This window comes from Sceloporus occidentalis, unplaced genomic scaffold (genome assembly GCF_023333645.1).
Source record: "Sceloporus occidentalis isolate IW3139 unplaced genomic scaffold, rSceOcc1.0.p SCAF_5, whole genome shotgun sequence".
Taxonomy (NCBI): domain Eukaryota; kingdom Metazoa; phylum Chordata; class Lepidosauria; order Squamata; family Phrynosomatidae; genus Sceloporus; species Sceloporus occidentalis.
In genome coordinates, this window is record NW_028316985.1 from 89,191,675 (window position 1) to 89,209,064 (window position 17,390).

The 17,390-nt window shown below is 40.2% G+C and overlaps 1 protein-coding gene across 1 annotated transcript in view; it reads right to left on the reverse strand.

The window, feature by feature from the left end:
* Positions 1–4,381: 4,381 nt before the first annotated feature.
* CCDC3 (coiled-coil domain containing 3) overlaps positions 4,382–17,390 on the reverse strand; it is an 85,364-nt gene continuing 72,355 nt past the window's right edge. Inside the window, exon 3 of the mRNA XM_089526876.1 lies at positions 4,382–6,690. Within this exon, the coding sequence (XP_089383002.1) occupies positions 6,415–6,690 (276 nt within the window). The 3' untranslated portion in view covers positions 4,382–6,414. The remainder of the gene's footprint in view (positions 6,691–17,390) is intronic.

Consider the following 17,390-nt stretch of genomic DNA (forward strand, 5'->3'; position numbering starts at 1 on the left):
TCCATCTGCTTCTGTAGTTTTGCCTTTAACAACACTTTGCTTTGCAAACCTTAGCCAAAGTATGATTTAGCTCCATGCCATAACAGGTTTCATCACCTGTTTTCCCACAGCTCAATCTTCTAAAGACAAAAGAGCAAACCAAACCATTATCCCCCCCCCCCCCAGTTCATTCCAGGAGGTGAAAGTTTCTCTCTTCCCACTAAACTAGAGTCTGTATGCATCATGTCTAAATAAATGGCCTAATCAAAGTAAGTTAAAAAGGTAAGCTGAAAAGGTGGCAGACAAAGATCTGTGAATCTCACTTCCAACTCCAGTCTCTCAGCTGCTAAATGTGGTGAACCTTTAGCCATTTACATACCTGTGTATGTGTATAAAACAGTAGCTACACACCATCTTTCTTCAAACTCATCTATTATTTATCATAACCTATTCAAACACACAAAAACACCAAATAAACTTTGTGTATCACATGGAAGGCTAAGTGCCTAAATCCTGTGCAGAAATGAAATTTAAAACCCAGAAAAGTTCCGCAAAAGCAGATCGTTTTCAAACTCATCGGGGCACTGAGCATTCATGTGAAAATAACCCACACAGAAAGTGGACAAAACTGGGCCCTTTTTACTTTTGGGAGAATCTCAAAATTAAAAAGCTACTAATTTTGTCCACTATTTGTCCAGGTTAATGCCAGATTAATGTGATCCTGCTTTTGTGGGATTTGTCCACTTTCTGTGTGCATTAATGTTCGACATTGTGTGAAAATGATCCTGTTTTTGCTTACAATATACATATAAAACTCTAAGCAAGACAAATGTTTAAAACTGTACTTTTTAAATCTGTACCTTTTTAAATCCCATTTCTGCATGGGATAAACCCTGTGTAAACCCTTTCCTTTATAAAAGCAGCATAAAGAACTTAACAACAAGCTCCAGGCCTGCAGCCACCCTGAAAAATTAATGCAGTTAGGCATTGTTTTAACTGTCATGGTGCCATCCAACGGAACCATAGGATTTGTTGTTTGTTGTGGCACCAGAGCTCTTTGACAGAGAAGGCTAAATATCTCACAAAAATACAAATCCCAGAATTCCTTAGCATTGAACTATGGCAGGTAAACAAGATCAAACTGCATTAATTCTGCAACGTAGATGCAACCCTATGGCATTAACCCTGGGATTGTGCTAGCCTTTGAACAGGTGGTTTAAACTATCCAATTACTTCTGTAGTCTTCTGACCCAAGATGAAAACAAGTATAGGTTCTAATCAGGCCTACATGAGGTGGAGGGAGTGAGATAGATGCGGGAAAAAGAAGAGTGTACTGATAAGATATTGGAAGACAGAGCTGTAATTGTCATGCAGCCTGCCTTGTCAGTTATAGTGCCTCCTTGGAGGCTGTGGAGGATGCTATGCCATCTACTGCAATGCAGTACATTTCAACTCTTACTCTGGTTGGCTTCTTTAAATGGTGCAATAGGTATCATCCTATCTTTCCCCAACAAAGTATTCTGATATAGTGCTAAAATAGATCATTTATGTATTTCCTTTGCTGCATGCAGCTGAATGAAGTCCTGCACTGGTAGAAAGCAGTGTAGCAAAGGGTAAGCAGATGTCCTAACCACAAAGGAGGACACGGCACCACAAAATGTAGGATGTTCAAGCAAAATGTAGGGCATTAAAAATAAAAAAATAAGAACACTACTATAAATATGAATTCATTCTGTATGGTTTACTTACAGCTATATTATATACACTGTATATATACAGTGTATGCACTGTGTATATACAGCTATATTATATTCACGTAAAGTATTATTGTTTATGTACTCAACTATATTTTCCTGATGCTTATCTTCATTAGAGTGCCTTGTTGGCTTGCAATATACTTATAAAACTCTGAGCAAGACAAATGTTTAAAATTATACTTTACTAGTAAGAAACTCTTGATTGAATCTACATTTAAATTATTCCTTTCATTTGTTCACTGTGCTGAAATTAAGGAGGGGGACCCCTTTCAACATCTGCATGGTGTCATCAAGAAGACCACTGCCTAACATGTTTGTTGTTCTTTTCCCCTCCGAGAAACAACCGTGCCCTGAGTTCTGGAGACAAGTCTTGTCTGCTATTACTCCTTGGAAAAAAGAACTTTAGGAAGACCCATCTGCCCCACTGTTTGCAGCAAGGGCAGCCTGCCAAATAGATGAATTTCTCCAAGGGGAATAGCAAACATGCTGTTACTCAATAAAGCTTCTTCTTGGATGTCTGGTCACCCTGTTTTGACACAGGTGAAGGATGGCATTTTCCAATGGTTGGTCATTAAAAAGTAAGCACCAGCTTAATTTGAAAATCTGAAGATGCTGAGGCATGTCTTTCCCATTGTTAAAGGGAAAACATTTTCATCACAGGGAATATGCATTCTTCTTAACAACTAGTTTGACCCTCATTCTGCTGTATATGTAGAACAGGCCTCAGACTAGATGTAATGTAAAGCTTGGGTTGTGTACGAAGATTATGAATTGAACTGACTAGCCACCCAAAACAAAAGCGTTCCAGACAGGCCCAAACAAAAACAATATTAATTGTGCGTACACCATGTAATTTTAATTGACTTAGGCTACTTGTGACAAATTGATCTAATTTCAATGGAACTTTACAGTAAGTGTCTCAACTTTTTCCTGACTGAGTCGATAATGTGCAGTTTTTAAAAATCCATCATAAGAGACTTATGGAAAAGACACCACGTAAGCTATTAATGTTTATTTCTTCAAATGGTGATAACAGGAAAGAAGTTTATAGCAGGTTGGAAACATTATTATCAAACATGACAGTCATCCTCTGTGGATTATACTTCTCTCTGAAGTTAAAATTGTTGACATGTTTCAAAATTGTGAGGGAGTTACGCTTTCAGGAATTATGATGTCAGCTCAGATTGTGCTAAAACAGAAGTAAGTCATCCTGAAGGTTGCGATGACAGCAAACAATAATGGTTATATTCCAGAACTGAGCATTTGTGAAAGCTCCATAAGGAAATAAAGAGATCACCACTGAAATTCAGAACAAGCTATAACAGATTGCAGTGATTCTTGTTGGATTCAAGAATTGCCGATTCTTGCTAGGTTCAGTCCAAATGGAGTTATTCTGGCCCCTGCCAATTTTGTTCTGATACACACTCAGACGCACACAGGCATACACATGCAAACTGGATAGCTTCTCATCTAGAAACAGATTTCAGACTTGTGAGATTTAGGCTGAATCTACTCCTGCACAATAATTTGTCTGTACCACAGACTGTGACGTTAATGGGGATAAACCAGAGCAAGATACTGGAGCTGGGATAAAGTCCCTATGTGGATTCAGCTCTATTTTGTTTTTCACTGGAAACTGTTCCACCAACAGGAGCCAGACTAAAAAATCATAGTATGTAGGTAGAACTAACTACCTACTGAACTTTATGAGCCCCGTGTTGGAATAATTCCCATGCACATTGCCAGGACAAGACATTTTGGTGCATAAGGGAAAGGTTAAAATGGCAAACACAGAGATACAGAAGTTGATCAAAGTGATATTTGAATATTCTTTCACCAATCGTAATGCGATAGCGTTCTTCACATTTTAAGACAGCAAATTGGCTTAGAGGGTGAAGGCTAGGATGTGCACAGCTGTGCATACCTAAGATTTCACTGTTGCCCCTTACTTCCCATCATTCAATGTTTAGAAGAGAGCCGTCCCACTCTGCCTAATTTCAGGATAGCTCCTGTACATATAAAGTACAAGTGCAAATTTATATCTAATTTAGTAGAGATGAGGGATTCTAGTAACCTCAAAAGTATGGAGGAGGGGGAGAGAAGAGAGCATTTTGTTGCCACTGTTCAACAAAAGTGGACACTAGAAACTTTCGATGATCCACTTCAAACCAACCATCTAACCCAATGTCCCTTCTGAGCTATTAGGACTGCATGCACATAAACACCATAACCAGCTGGGCACATATGCCCATTTCCAGAGCATAAAAAGGTTACTCTTTGGATTACAATTACCAGAATTCCATGTCAGCATGGCCACTTGAAATCTGGGAAATGTAGTCCAAAATGCAATTTTTCCAAGCTCAAGTCATTTCCCAATGTCCTTGCCCTTACGAAAAAGGAGGGAGAATTGTTGGAACTGGTGATACATAATTACTCTTGGATCATATTTATCAAACTACAAGCAGCAAAGAGAAAGACATGAATGTGCCTTGCACAATTCTGTGTACAGAAGGTTACCAGTACACTGAATGTGTGAAGTGGTGTCTGAAGACTACCTACCCCAGCATACAGTGTTCCTATTAGATCCAATGTGGTTTATGTAGCATGAGAAAAAATAGATGCAAAGAAGCTCACACGTGGGTTGATCAATTGTCTTTATTAATTGCACTTCTATATAAAAAGGCAGCTTGAAATGAGTCATTTATTACCAGTATTGGCAAACAGCTGACATTACAATCGGCTGGGCCAAGTCCGTAAGCCTTTGTACTAAGAATGGCAAAGGGTGGAAACTTTTAGTATTAAATTGTTTGCAAACCAATATGCAAGCAATAGTTATGAAAAAGGGGAAATGTTCAGAGCATCTTCCTCTGAATTCTCCCCCTCCCTCTTCATGACATCTGATTTAAGTCCATTTACCCCATGCTTTTTTGTCTGGCATCCTTATCAACCATCAGCAGTGTTATTATAACCCAAATCCATGTATTTAGTACCATAATTTATAAACAGTCTTTACTGTCGAATGAAAAAGCAATAGCCTAACCAAGAGAAGAGAAATGTTCACAATTTTCATTTGAAACAAAGTTCATGTCATACTTTATGAAATTAGACTAAAGCAAATATATAATAAAATATTTTCTATAGGATTTTAAATTATATACAGATATATGCCACCTTAATTTTTAATGCCCTGATGATGTTGGTGTGAACTGTACAGAACATAATGGTGATTTCATGCCCTTGGCACAATGTGGATTGAAATACATGACCACATATGGATGCTAAAGAATTTACTAGACTGCAGTCTAGTTGTCACTCATCATCCCACTAGCTGAGGAAGTCTTACTGCCAAAGTTATATCAAGTCTGATGAAGCTATGAGAGCACTAGACTGTCCAGCAAACCATGATAGAATAAAACAAAGAACCCAAACAGCCTTCCCAAATGTGGTGCCTCCAGATGCATTGGGCCACATCTCACAGCATCCCCAGACAGACGATAGGACTATTCTAGCTAAAAAGATAGAGAATTATCCAGCATACCTGAGGCACTAGAATAAAGAAGATTCATCATGGGGAAGAGGCCTTGTCAGAACTGCTGTAGAAACCACAATGAAAAAGAGGAGAATCTTGGTGTAGTTGGGGGGGGGGGGGGGGGACTACACTTTCCAGAATCTCCCAAGATGAATGGAGAGAGTGTCAGAGAGAGGGGGGAACTGTATGAGTTGTAACCCAAATAGTAATGTTTCCAAGCTCTCAAAAGAGAGGTCTTTACCTACTTATGGTGCATATACTTTTTAATGAAAATGAAAATGGTTGACTGCTGAAGTGGCTGGAAGACATGGGTAGCTTTTACAATTGCAACTGCTACCAGCATCATAATCAGTTTGAAATTTTAGACTGAAGGGTAATGATACAGAGCTAAGACAGAAGGGTGGGTGATCTGTTTAGGAGACTCCGATTGTCCACCTAAGTAAATGCATATTTAAATATAGGTGGATTGCATTTTGGAAATATTGAAGTAATTTTGAGAGTTTGCATTTTAATTCTGCACTGGAATCCCTGGGGGATGGGGAAGCAAAGCAAAACATTTTGCAGCCTTGGCATCTTTGGTTGGAAAACAGATTTGAACATGGCCCAGTTCCATGTCTTTTTGAAATCGCTGTATTTACACTGAGACAGCTGTCAGTATGGTCAGAATACAATCTTCTTTACACTGTCAAACCCATCCCTGCCTTGAGAAGTTCAGACTGGCTTACTCTTTGGTGGTCTTCCATTCAGGCACTAAACAGGAACAAACATGCTCAGTATCAGATACTTGCTGAGAACTATGCTGTACTTTTGGGCCCTTTGATATCAATCTCAGGACTCAGATTAAAACAGCCTTCATATCTGCTCCCAAAACCCAATCCAAATTTGTCTCAAACTGACATTTTAAAAAAGAGAGAGGTGGCTATGTGAAGGTAGTTTATCCCTGTCCACATTGTTGCCAGAACACAAAATTGGACCTTCCCCATTCATGTTTAAGCTGAACTTAAATGCAGTCTATATATCCAATTTATATTCAAACAGTCAAAAGGGACTTGAACTTATCATGCCTCTTTCTGCAAAATGAAATAAGAAGGAAAAGCGTAGACCACAAAGTCACCAGCATAACTTTGTCTGCCAAATTCCAACTTGGCATTATACTTTAAGATACATGGCATGAGAGTTGGCTTGCTTGAAGGAGTTGATGTGTGGCCCCTGGCTTCCGACGGAGGACAGCTTCTCACTAAGCTTTCGGTTGATCAGCTCTATGTGCCGGGTATTCTTCCTGGCTTGCCTTAGTGACCTCTTGACTTTCTTTACTCGGTCTCGCAGCTGCTTGTTGCGCTTTTCCAGGGTTGCAACCTTTTGCTGGAGCTTCTTCACATGGTCTTCCTCATCAAACAAGGCCTTCTGGACTGAAGAGCACATGAGCTGCAATGACACAGCACAGATTAATGCTATACAAAAACAAACTGAAGGAGCTAAGTAATGGAGATTGGAGCACAGAAAGACTGAAATTGTAAGTTTTGGAGATCATGTTTGCTTATTAACAGCTGTATGTAGGGATGTAAAGAATATTCTCCAAAATTCGAAAATTAGGAGAAAAATGGCAATTTCGAACATTTCTATTACAATCTGGAGAGGAGAAATTCTGAATAATTCTCTATCAATGAGTAAGAATATTGAGGCTAGTCATTTCGAAATGAGAGGGAGAGAAGAATCCTTCATCTGAATCTCGATAGCCACTATTTGCATATTTTGTGTAAGCAAAGCTACCATTCATCCTGGAGGCTATTTCTTTTGTTAGGGTGATTTGCTCCAACTTTGCTTAATCACAGCAGCTTTGCTTTGAAAAACAAAAGATAACAAAAGGTGAGGCTTCTGCCCTTTATGCCATGCTCTGACATTCAAGTTCTCACAGAACAGAAGAACTTGAAGAAATCTCAAAACTTATTATCAGGAAAGGTCTTGGCCACCGTTTTTTGGAGTAAGACAGGTATTTTGATGATAAAAAAAAATGACTAATCACTTTGATGAAATACAGTTACATCACTATGATCTGGAGATTACCTTGCAGTGGAGACATTGATTTGGGTTCTCCAAGGCCAAGAAATTCAAGTACATACACACACACACACACACACACACACACAATGCAAAATAAATGTAGGTTTGCCTTAGCATCACCTTGAGAGAGCTGGAGAGAGAGGTTTGTCATGTCCTGCCTCTGAGGCTGAGAGACTGTGCCAATTATTATTATTATGATTGCATGACCTCTTAGCATCACCATGGGAGAAGTGCAGAGAGAGAGAGCAGGGATATGTCTAACAATATGTAAGCTGCTCTGATAGCACCACAGACTGCTGGGAACTGCAGTCTAATAAGGCTGCAGTGCACACTGCAGAAATAATCCAGTTCGACAATACTTTAATGCTATGGAAACTCCTGGGATTTATAGTATGTTGTGCCACCAGAGCTCTCTGACAAAGAAGGCTAAATGTCTCACAAAACTACAATACCCAGATATTGTTGTTGTTGTTGTTTTCTTACATCCCTGGCACAGACTCTCAGCCTCAAAGGGAGGCACTGCCCTCCCCCAACAAGCCTTGCATGCCAGGAGAGTCCTAAAAGTCACAACACACGACAACAGCCATGTTTCCAAGAGGTCATGGAGAAAGGGAGCTCAGGGCTTGGATGGCCATAGGAGCCCTCTGGGAGGCCTTGGGCAAGTCACACTCTCTGGGTCTCAGAGGAAGACACTGGCATGTCCTCATTGCAAGAGCCCTCTAAACACACACAAAACCCACAACCCCCCCCCCTTCTTGCCCCGTTTTGCCAGGGTCCTCCCAAAGCACTGAGAGTGCTCACCAGAAGGCAACAAACATCAACAGCCAAGTGGGTCACACTGTCTCATCAGGATGACACTGGAAGATGGGACAAACCGAGGGTTTTATTGGCACAAAGAGGAGTTTTGTCATGGGATGCCCCTGAAGCTGAGATAGTGTGACCCTCACAGATGAGAAGGGGAGGGGTCGGGTGCCAAGTGGCAATGCTCTTCTGCCAAGCAGGAATCCTGAAGAAGGAGCAGAGTGGGGGGAGATGGCAAGAGTTCTGCCATGAATAAAGCCTACCAGGAAGGAATACTTAGGAGTTGAAGCTGAGAGGATGTGACTCGCTCAAGGTCAGCCAGTGAATTTCTATGGTGAACTGGGAGGCTAGAGTTGGGGTACCCTCAAGGACCATCCAGTCCAACCCCCTTCTGCTATGAAGTAATACATAGGAATACATGGCATACTAGAGGGCATGTAGTCTGACCCCTGTTCAACATCAGGAGGATGACACTGGAAGATGGGACAAACTGAAGGTTTTCTTGGCACAAAGAGGAATTTTGCCATGGGATGCCCCTGAAGCTGAGACAGTGTGACCCTCACAGATGAGAAGGGGAGGGGTCGGGTGCCAAGTGGCAATGCTCTTCTGCCAAGCAGGAATCCTGAAGAAGGAGCAGAGTGGGGGGAGATGGCAAGAGTTCTGCCATGAATAAAGCCTACCAGGAAGGAATACTTAGGAGTTGAAGCTGAGAGGATGTGACTCGCCCAAGGTCAGCCAGTGAATTTCTATGGTGAACTGGGAGGCTAGAGTTGGGGTACCCTCAAGGACCATCCAGTCCAACCCCCCCTTCTGCTATGAAGTAATACAGGTCAGCCAGTGAATTTCTATTGTGAACTGGGAGGATCCCTGCTCAGCCATATAAATCCACAGGGTGACATTTGCACCCAAAAGAATATATAAATAAATAAATGGTAACTTTATCATTTAAAGAGGCTTTGTTTAAAGAAAGAACCATGCCATGACAAAGCAGTAGAATGAAAGGCACCCTCCCCCATGATGGATCACTTCACACCTTTGTTCTGAAAAAGAAAGGAGAAGAAGAAGACTTTAGCTGGCAGCTCTCAGACTCTGGTCTCCAGTGTTGTTCTGTTTATAACAATTAATCCAAAGGAAAAAAGGTCACTTAGGTCATCATCAGAAGTAAGTTACTTGGAGCTGGATACACACAGCACAACTGGGAGAAACAGACAGCAGAAGCAGAACACCATCAAGTGCCTCTCTTCTTTGTAAGTGTCTAATAATTTATTCATTGTTACATACAGTAATTCTTCCTAAGTTTTTTTTCCAGGCCTAACAGTCTCTCCTGAAAAACTCTAGTGTGTTGTTCATTTTGTTGGATTTGGAGAGGGGGGATGGGTTACAGTTAATTGTTTTTTAAAAATATTTTCACTCCCTTCCTTCTCTCTCTCTATATATATATTCAGATGAGATCTGGGATTTCCTCATTGATTGCAAATAAAGCAGCAGGCGAGGAAGCCAGGTTTTCCCAGAGTTTGTAGCCCTATGGGGTGGATTGAGCACCCTGCTCCCTTTCAGAGGAGTATATTTAAAAAAAAAATCCTAGATTGGAAAGTACCGATAAGGACAATCTAATTCAACCCCTCTTCCATGCAGGAATATATAATTAGAGCATTCTTAAAAGTTTACTACATAATCAATACAACACAATGCTTTGCTCATCAGATTGCAGATTGCCATGGAATGTGCTCTGCTGAAAAGAGCTCTATATTCCACCCTGAACAGGGGACCAAAAACATATCAAATAATGATTGGGGAAGGGGGGCACATTTTTTGACAAATCTTGTTATGCACACACATGTAAGATTTTAAAGTGAGTTGTACAGGGCAATTGTTCATTTTAATCTGCCCATACTTTTGTGTCTGAATTCTGGCCCCTGTAGAAACCTATTATTTTTATTAACCTTTAAAGTGGCAAGAACTATTGGTTAGTCCTAAATTACCATAGTAGATCTATTAAATCCCATGAAATGCTGCTCCTTCCATCTCTCTCTCTCTCGCTCCCATTTTCTCTCTCTCCCCCAGTAAAGGGAGGGAATAAATTTCTGTTTCTCTGTGTTCTGTTCTGACAATTGCCTTTTGTTTTCCATATCTTGACAAATGTTGGTCAGCACTACAGTTGATTCTGTCAGTGTGAATTGCAGCAGTTCAACTGGAATATGATTTGTTCCTGGTAGTTTGTTTCCCCCTATTTCAGGTATCATGGAGGGAAATTAATGCTGGCAGGCCCTTCCTCCTTCTCGCCTTGTGGGTGCCCAGGAAATAAAAATTAAGTTTCATTCAATAGCAAAATACAACAATGCTCCTCTTGAGATCTAATCTGCCCCCAGATGATTCTATGGCCAAGACAAGAGAATGTATTTGAACTTAGAATCATAGAGTTGGAAAAGACCCCAACAGCCATCCTGTCCAACTCCATTCTGCCATGCAGGAACTCTCAATCAAAGCATTCCCATTGACAGTTGGCCATCCGGCCTCTGTTTAAAGACCTCCAAAGAAAGAGACTCCACCACACTCAGTCAGAGGGAGTGTGTTCTATTGTCGAACAGCTCTTACTGTCAGGAAGTTCCTCCTAATGTTGAGCTGGAATCTCTTTTCCTGTAGTTTACATCCATTGTTCAAGGTCCTAGTCTCTGGAGCAGCAGAAAACAAGCTTGCTCCCTCCTCAATAGGACATCCCTTCCAATATTTAAACCAGTGTATCTTTTCTCCAGACTAAACATCCCCAGCTCCCTAAGTTTCTCCTCATAAGGCATGGTTTCCAGAACCTTCTCCATGTTATTTGCCCTCCTTTGGACACAAACCAGCTTCTCAACATCATTCTTGAATTGTGATGCCCATAACTGGACACAATATTCTAGGTGAGACCTGACAGAAGCAGAAAATAGTGGCACTATTATTTCCCTTGAACTAGACACTATACTTCTACTGATGCAGCCTAGAATTTCATTGGCCTTTTTAGCTGCCGCATCACACTGTTGGCTCATGTTCAATGTGTGGTCTACTAGGACTCCTAGATCTCTTTCACATGTATAAGTCTTGTTCTGTCAGATGTCCCCAATCCTATATCTATGCATTTTATTTTTTATTTTTGCCCTAAGTGCAGTACCTTAAATTTCTTTGTGTTGAAATTAATTTTGTTAGTTTTGGCCCAGCTTGGATCTCATGAGAATCATCTTTTTGCTTTGCTAATGTTTAAATTTTATTTCCTTCCATAACACCTTAAATGAAAACAGTTACATCTTGACAAAAAGCAGGCCTATGACTCATATTCTCATATTTCCACCCCACTCTGATGGTGACCTCTTGTCCTTGGCACAGATTCCTCATCAAGACTATCAGATATAGTGTGGCACCCCCATGTCTTACAGTGCATTCCATAACTTACAGTATTTGGGGTTATTTGCTTTGACAAATAAAAGTATTGCATTGTTGTAAGACAATGCAGAATCCAGACTGCCTTCTCCACTTTTCCTCCATTCTTTTACTTTTGAATTTTAAGTTACAACTCAGAGACCAAAGATTAAACAATAGATTTCTCATGGTGGTGTGACTGCCAGTGTATTGGCCCCTTAATTTCTCATGCATGACAATCAGAGTAATTTGTCTAAAACTGATATCCAGGGGTAGCCCTATTGGCCATACAGCAAAGTCCAATAATATTCAAAATCCATAGAGCAGTAATACTGTTTGCGGGCCAAACAAAATGCACAAAATACTTAATGCAAGCTTTCGAAGCTCCACTGCTTCTTCATCAGGCAAAGCTGTTAAAAATCAAACAGATGAGGAAGTAATTACTGAAGTTGGAGCCGTAAACTTTCATTTTATTTAATGTTTGCTTGAGTGGCTTCTCCAAGATTTCCTTTTTTAATCTTAATTTTCAATTTAATAAGAGCTTTGAACATCTAAAGATTTGGTTTTGAGCAGGATAATTTCCTCCCTCCACCCAAGTGAATTGCAATCAACTTCACTATAAAATAGAAGCCTACTATTGTGTTTTTTTATTCCATTCTTTCTTGAAAGAGTTCAAAGTGGGATATATGGCCATCCCTCACTGTATCCCCACAACCACTGTATGTGGTTTATTTGATTATGAGAAAGAGACTTTCTCAAGGTTAACCAGAAAAGATATCCAGAGGTAGCCATGGTGGCCATGTACCAAAGTACAATAATATCCATATTCCACAAAACAGTGATAACTTTATGGAAGGTTTTGAGGCTTCAGTGGTTTCTTCATCAGGTAAAGATGTCAAAATCATACAAAAGAATTTTTTTCAATGATCATGATGAAAAATAATGATGATGTGAGTCAAAATCCTACATCTTGAAGATGTTGCCATTCTTAGCTCAGGTGTACTGGAAGGACAATAATACAGACTGCTCCTACCTCCAGATAAAAGGTATCACTGTTCTGTGGATTTTGGATGTTATTGTACTTCAAGGTTAACCAATACTCTATAATAAATTGTGCTACACTTTACAATTTACACAATTTTCAATTATCAAAGGTTACTGTATAGATGAAATATGCTCCTTGACATCTTTTTCAGAGCTAGAAATCAAGATTGGTTATCATTAGTCTTGGTAAGTTTACCATAACAGAAATGTTTGCCTTTCTTGGATAACAACAATTTAAGAACTCATACTCTGTTGCATTATTTATGGAAAGGTGTCTGTATTTCATAAAGATGAAGTACTAATTTGCATTTTCTCTTTTTCAGCACCCTACTTTGCAGCCCACGTCCATCAGCCATAAGGGATTCATTTAATTCCACATCTCTCATTCCTTCAACATAAAAATATAAAATATGTCAGTGAATGCTAAGAATGATACAGCAAATACTTCTACCAATGCAAGCAAAAATGTTGGAGCAACAGCACTTCGTCCCACAGATCGGAAACTGTACCCTCTTCAGACTGCCTTCAAACTGTTCGGCCCAGGTGGCACAACGAGATATTGGTCTGAAAGTGACAACAACCATGGCGACACTGATCTGGGAGAGACTGAACCAGAATCTCCTCCCATATACCACCACAATGAGGAAAGGAAGAAAGAGTTATTAATACCCACTGATGGCCATGAACCCACCCAATTATATTATGATGAAGAAGCAAATGGAGAAGAAAAATCTGGAGAGAATGACCTCAGCTTTTATAATCAAGACTCCATTTACATTATTCATAAGCAAGAACAAACTGATTTTTCTCCTGCATCTCCAAAGAGGTCTCAAGAAACATGTCATGCTGATGATGTCACCACCATAAACCTAGTATCCATGCATGCATCAACTACCGAGGACTGTGAGGAACAGAATGCATTGGATATTTCTCCACCACAGAAGCGCCAAAAATCAAGTGAGGCAGCAGACAATCCAATAGATACACAACGTACTGTGACATGTACAGAAGAAAAGACAAACCTCACACCAAACACTCTTTCTGAACTGGAGCATCCAGGCAGCAATGTGAAACGAGCATCATTTGTGTGGAAACACTTTGATAAAATTTCAAATAACCCACACATCACCATCTGTCGGTACTGTAGAGCCCATGTCAAGATTGGAAAGCCAGGTGGTTGCAAAAAGGTTGGGACAACTTCAATGATAAAACATCTGCAACACAGGCATTCGCTGATGTCTCCACCAACTAAGAACAAATTACTTTCTCCTCCAAAAGCCTCTGTGCAAAAAGTCACATTGTTGACCACACCCACCATTGCAACCATAGGAGGGGAACAACATCCCAGTGAATTTGGAGAAGTAATACCATCTGCACGCAAGCAATTGTCCATCCAGGAGTCCATTGCCATGTCTCAAAAGTTTCCTCCTAAAAGCATCAAAGCAATTAGATGTAATACTGCAGTTGCACGTTTCATTTCATTTTTGATGTTGCCTTTTTCATTAGTTGAGCATGAAGAATTCCACCTGTTGCTCCATGAGATGTGCCCTAGATATGAGGTACCCACACGACACTTTCTTTGTGACACTGCTTTTCCAAAACTAGAGGAAGATATTTCCAAATGTATCAGCAAAGAATTGTGCCTAGCTGTTGGTAGTGCTGCACTTTACCAGTGACTGCTGGACCAGCAATCAGAACAAATCATACCTATGTGTCACTGCTCACTGGGTTTCAAGTAACAATGAGAACACCCTGATGAGACACCAGGCAACTCTCACCCTCACTCTTTTTTCAGAATCACATACAGCTTCAAACATTTCTGAAAAGCTACAGGCTGTCACTGACAAGTGGCTTACACCTTTGCAAATTGAATTAGGATGCCTGGCTACAGATAATGCAGCCAACTACCTGAAATATGTTCGTCAAAAGGCTGTGAGTCATGTGCCATGTATTGCACACTGCATAAATCTAATCATTCGGAATGCATTCAAAGGTAAGAACAATGCTGCTGTGCAGGAAGCAATAGATGTGGCTCAGCAAATCTGTTCCCACTTCAGAAGCTCATCTGCAGCAACAGAAGCCATCCGTCTGTTGCAGAGGAAGAATGGTCTCCCAGAGCACAAATTTCTTGTGGATGTTCCTACTCGCTGGAACAGCACTCTGAACATGCTGGAGCGCTTCTTAGAGCAAAAGACAGCAGTGATACAGTACATACATGAGCGAGTCTCAACAAAGTTGAATGTTCAGCCAATGCAGTGGTCCATAATGCAAGACCTGGTCGATATATTGACCATATTCAAAGAATGCACTACTATACTTAGTAGTGATGATGCTTCTATTGCATGGGTTTTACCAGCTCTTGAGATAATGGAGTATGCACTCAAAGAATTTCTGGACAAGAGAAAGAAACCATCCACCTCTGTTGGCAATGGTGAAGTTTTACCATCTGTGGCTTTTGCAAGCTATCTACTTGACTCCCTCCATGGCAACAAACATATACATATAATCCGTCAGGACCTAAAATACCATGCAGCAAGTCTCTTTGAACCAATTTATCGAGACAGCACTCTTGAAAGGCTTCGGGAAGGAAAAACAATGGACATAAACATCAAGGAAGTTGAGGATTATATTCTTCAGCATGGAGTGCAGTTGTACAAAAAAACAAGCAAAAAAGTACAACAGCTACACTCAGAACAGAATGAAAGCACAGCCACCCATAGCATTGCTGGGAGTGAAAACACCTCAGTACATCTAGGCAATGAGCCCAGCTGTTCTAAAGAGACCTGTTCCAAAGATACCATGCAGAGTGTTACACCTGTTGGCTCCATGTTTCAACGCATAATGTACTCAGCACGGCTGGCTCCGACAGGCCAACCCACCAATAAGCAAAAGACACCAAAGAGAGCATCAGACCATTTGGCTCTTAATAGAGTGAGGCAAGAACTAGAATCTTATATCAGAGAAATTCTACCACTACATTTTGTCCAACCAAAAACAAGTTCCCTTTCCTACTGGGAACAAAAGTTGACTGTGTGGCCATCCTTGTCTAAAGTTGCAATATGGCACCTTTCATGTCCAGCCAGTAGTGTATTTTCAGAAAGGCTATTTTCTGAGGCTGGAAATTTGGTAACAAAGCTGAGAAGCAGGCTCACACCTGCGCATGTCTCCCAGATGGTCTTCATAAGGGCAAACAGGAAATGGCTTCCACATCCCAAAGGATTCAAAATGAGAAACCAGAACTATGGATGTGAATGGATTGATGCTGAAGAAACTGACTTCAGTCTGTCACTTAGTCAGCATGATGACTCTTACTCCATTAAAGAATGAATAAAAGTAAACAAAATCTTCCCCAATATCAATGGGGAGTATGGATCTATTGAGTGCCATGGCCAAAGCTATCTTTTAATACTTTTATTAATAGTAAAATTTATTGTATGTTCCATCCTTTTCATTTATTACTTAAGCAAATTAGGGTCTAGGATATCATATGACAGGATAAGGCTAAATTTGCCATTTCACAAAATCATTGTTTTAAATTCATTTGTTTCCCTAGGTTTCTACTATTTCTGTTCCTATGATGTGATCTTTCTGCATGTTATGCATTCTTAATTATTTTATTATTTTGTTACTTCCCATGTTGTGCCTGAGAAGTCAAATCTCTTCATGGGTATGGTTTCTTAGCTGTTGAAATTGATTCTAATAAAGCATTTCTGTTGTTCCACACACCACTGTTTACTACTCCTGTGCCTGCTGTTTGCACCCCTTACAGTCTCATTACATCACATTATACCTTCTCATGTGATGGTGGCATGTTAGATTAAGTGAAATATAGTATTGTCATGAGCAATGTGTATTCTAAAAAATGCATTCTGTCTGAGGATGAAGAGAATAGTTATACTGGTGAATACAACATATTTGGAAGTCCCTCTACTGTGGAAGTTGCTAGACTTTTATCAATGTCCTTAAATGGATTTGCTGGCAGCTTTTTAAAGTCAAATTTTGGTGAGTCCTTGGATTTCCAAATAAACAATTTACCTTATAAGCTAAAAAATTAATCATATCCTGTCTCAAAAGTCTTCTTAGCTATTAGCTAATCCCTCATATGTATACAGAATACTTACGCTATTTATTTATTTATTTTTACCCCTCCCCTCCCCAGGAATGGAGTTTTCTTTTTAATAGCTTTCCCCAGGGCTGAAGAATCCTGTTATGCTCTTGCACACAGCTTTGACATAAAAGGGGACTGGACTTTATTTCTCCATAGACAGGCATGCGAAATATTACTTTAGCAAACTGAGTTTTCTTTGGATTAATTGTTATAAACAGAACATTATACTGAGGAGACCAGAGAGAGTCGAAGCATTTCCTGCTTGTCTTCTTCTCCTTTCTTTTTCAGAGCAAAGGTGTGAATGTGAAGCGATCATCAATCATGGGGGAGGGTGCCTTTCATTCTACTGCTTTGTCATTGCTCTGTATTTAAACAAAGCCTCTTTAAATGATAAAGTTACCATTTATTTATTTATATATTCTTTTGGGTGCCAATGGCCTGTTACAGACTGCCAAAATAAAGCTGCTTCGGGTCTCTTTGGAGGTATGCTATTTAAATGATGCATGGGTCCTAAGAGTCCGGAGGTCGCGCCAAAGCTCCACTCCATTCCTAAGCACTGGAATGCAGCTTTGGTGCAGCTTCTGGATTCTTAGGACCCATGCATCATTTAAATAGCATACCTCCAAAGAGACCCAAAAGCTTTATATTGGCAGTTGGTAACAGGCCAATGTCACCCTGTGGATTTATATGGCTGAGCAGGGATCCTCCCAGTTCACAA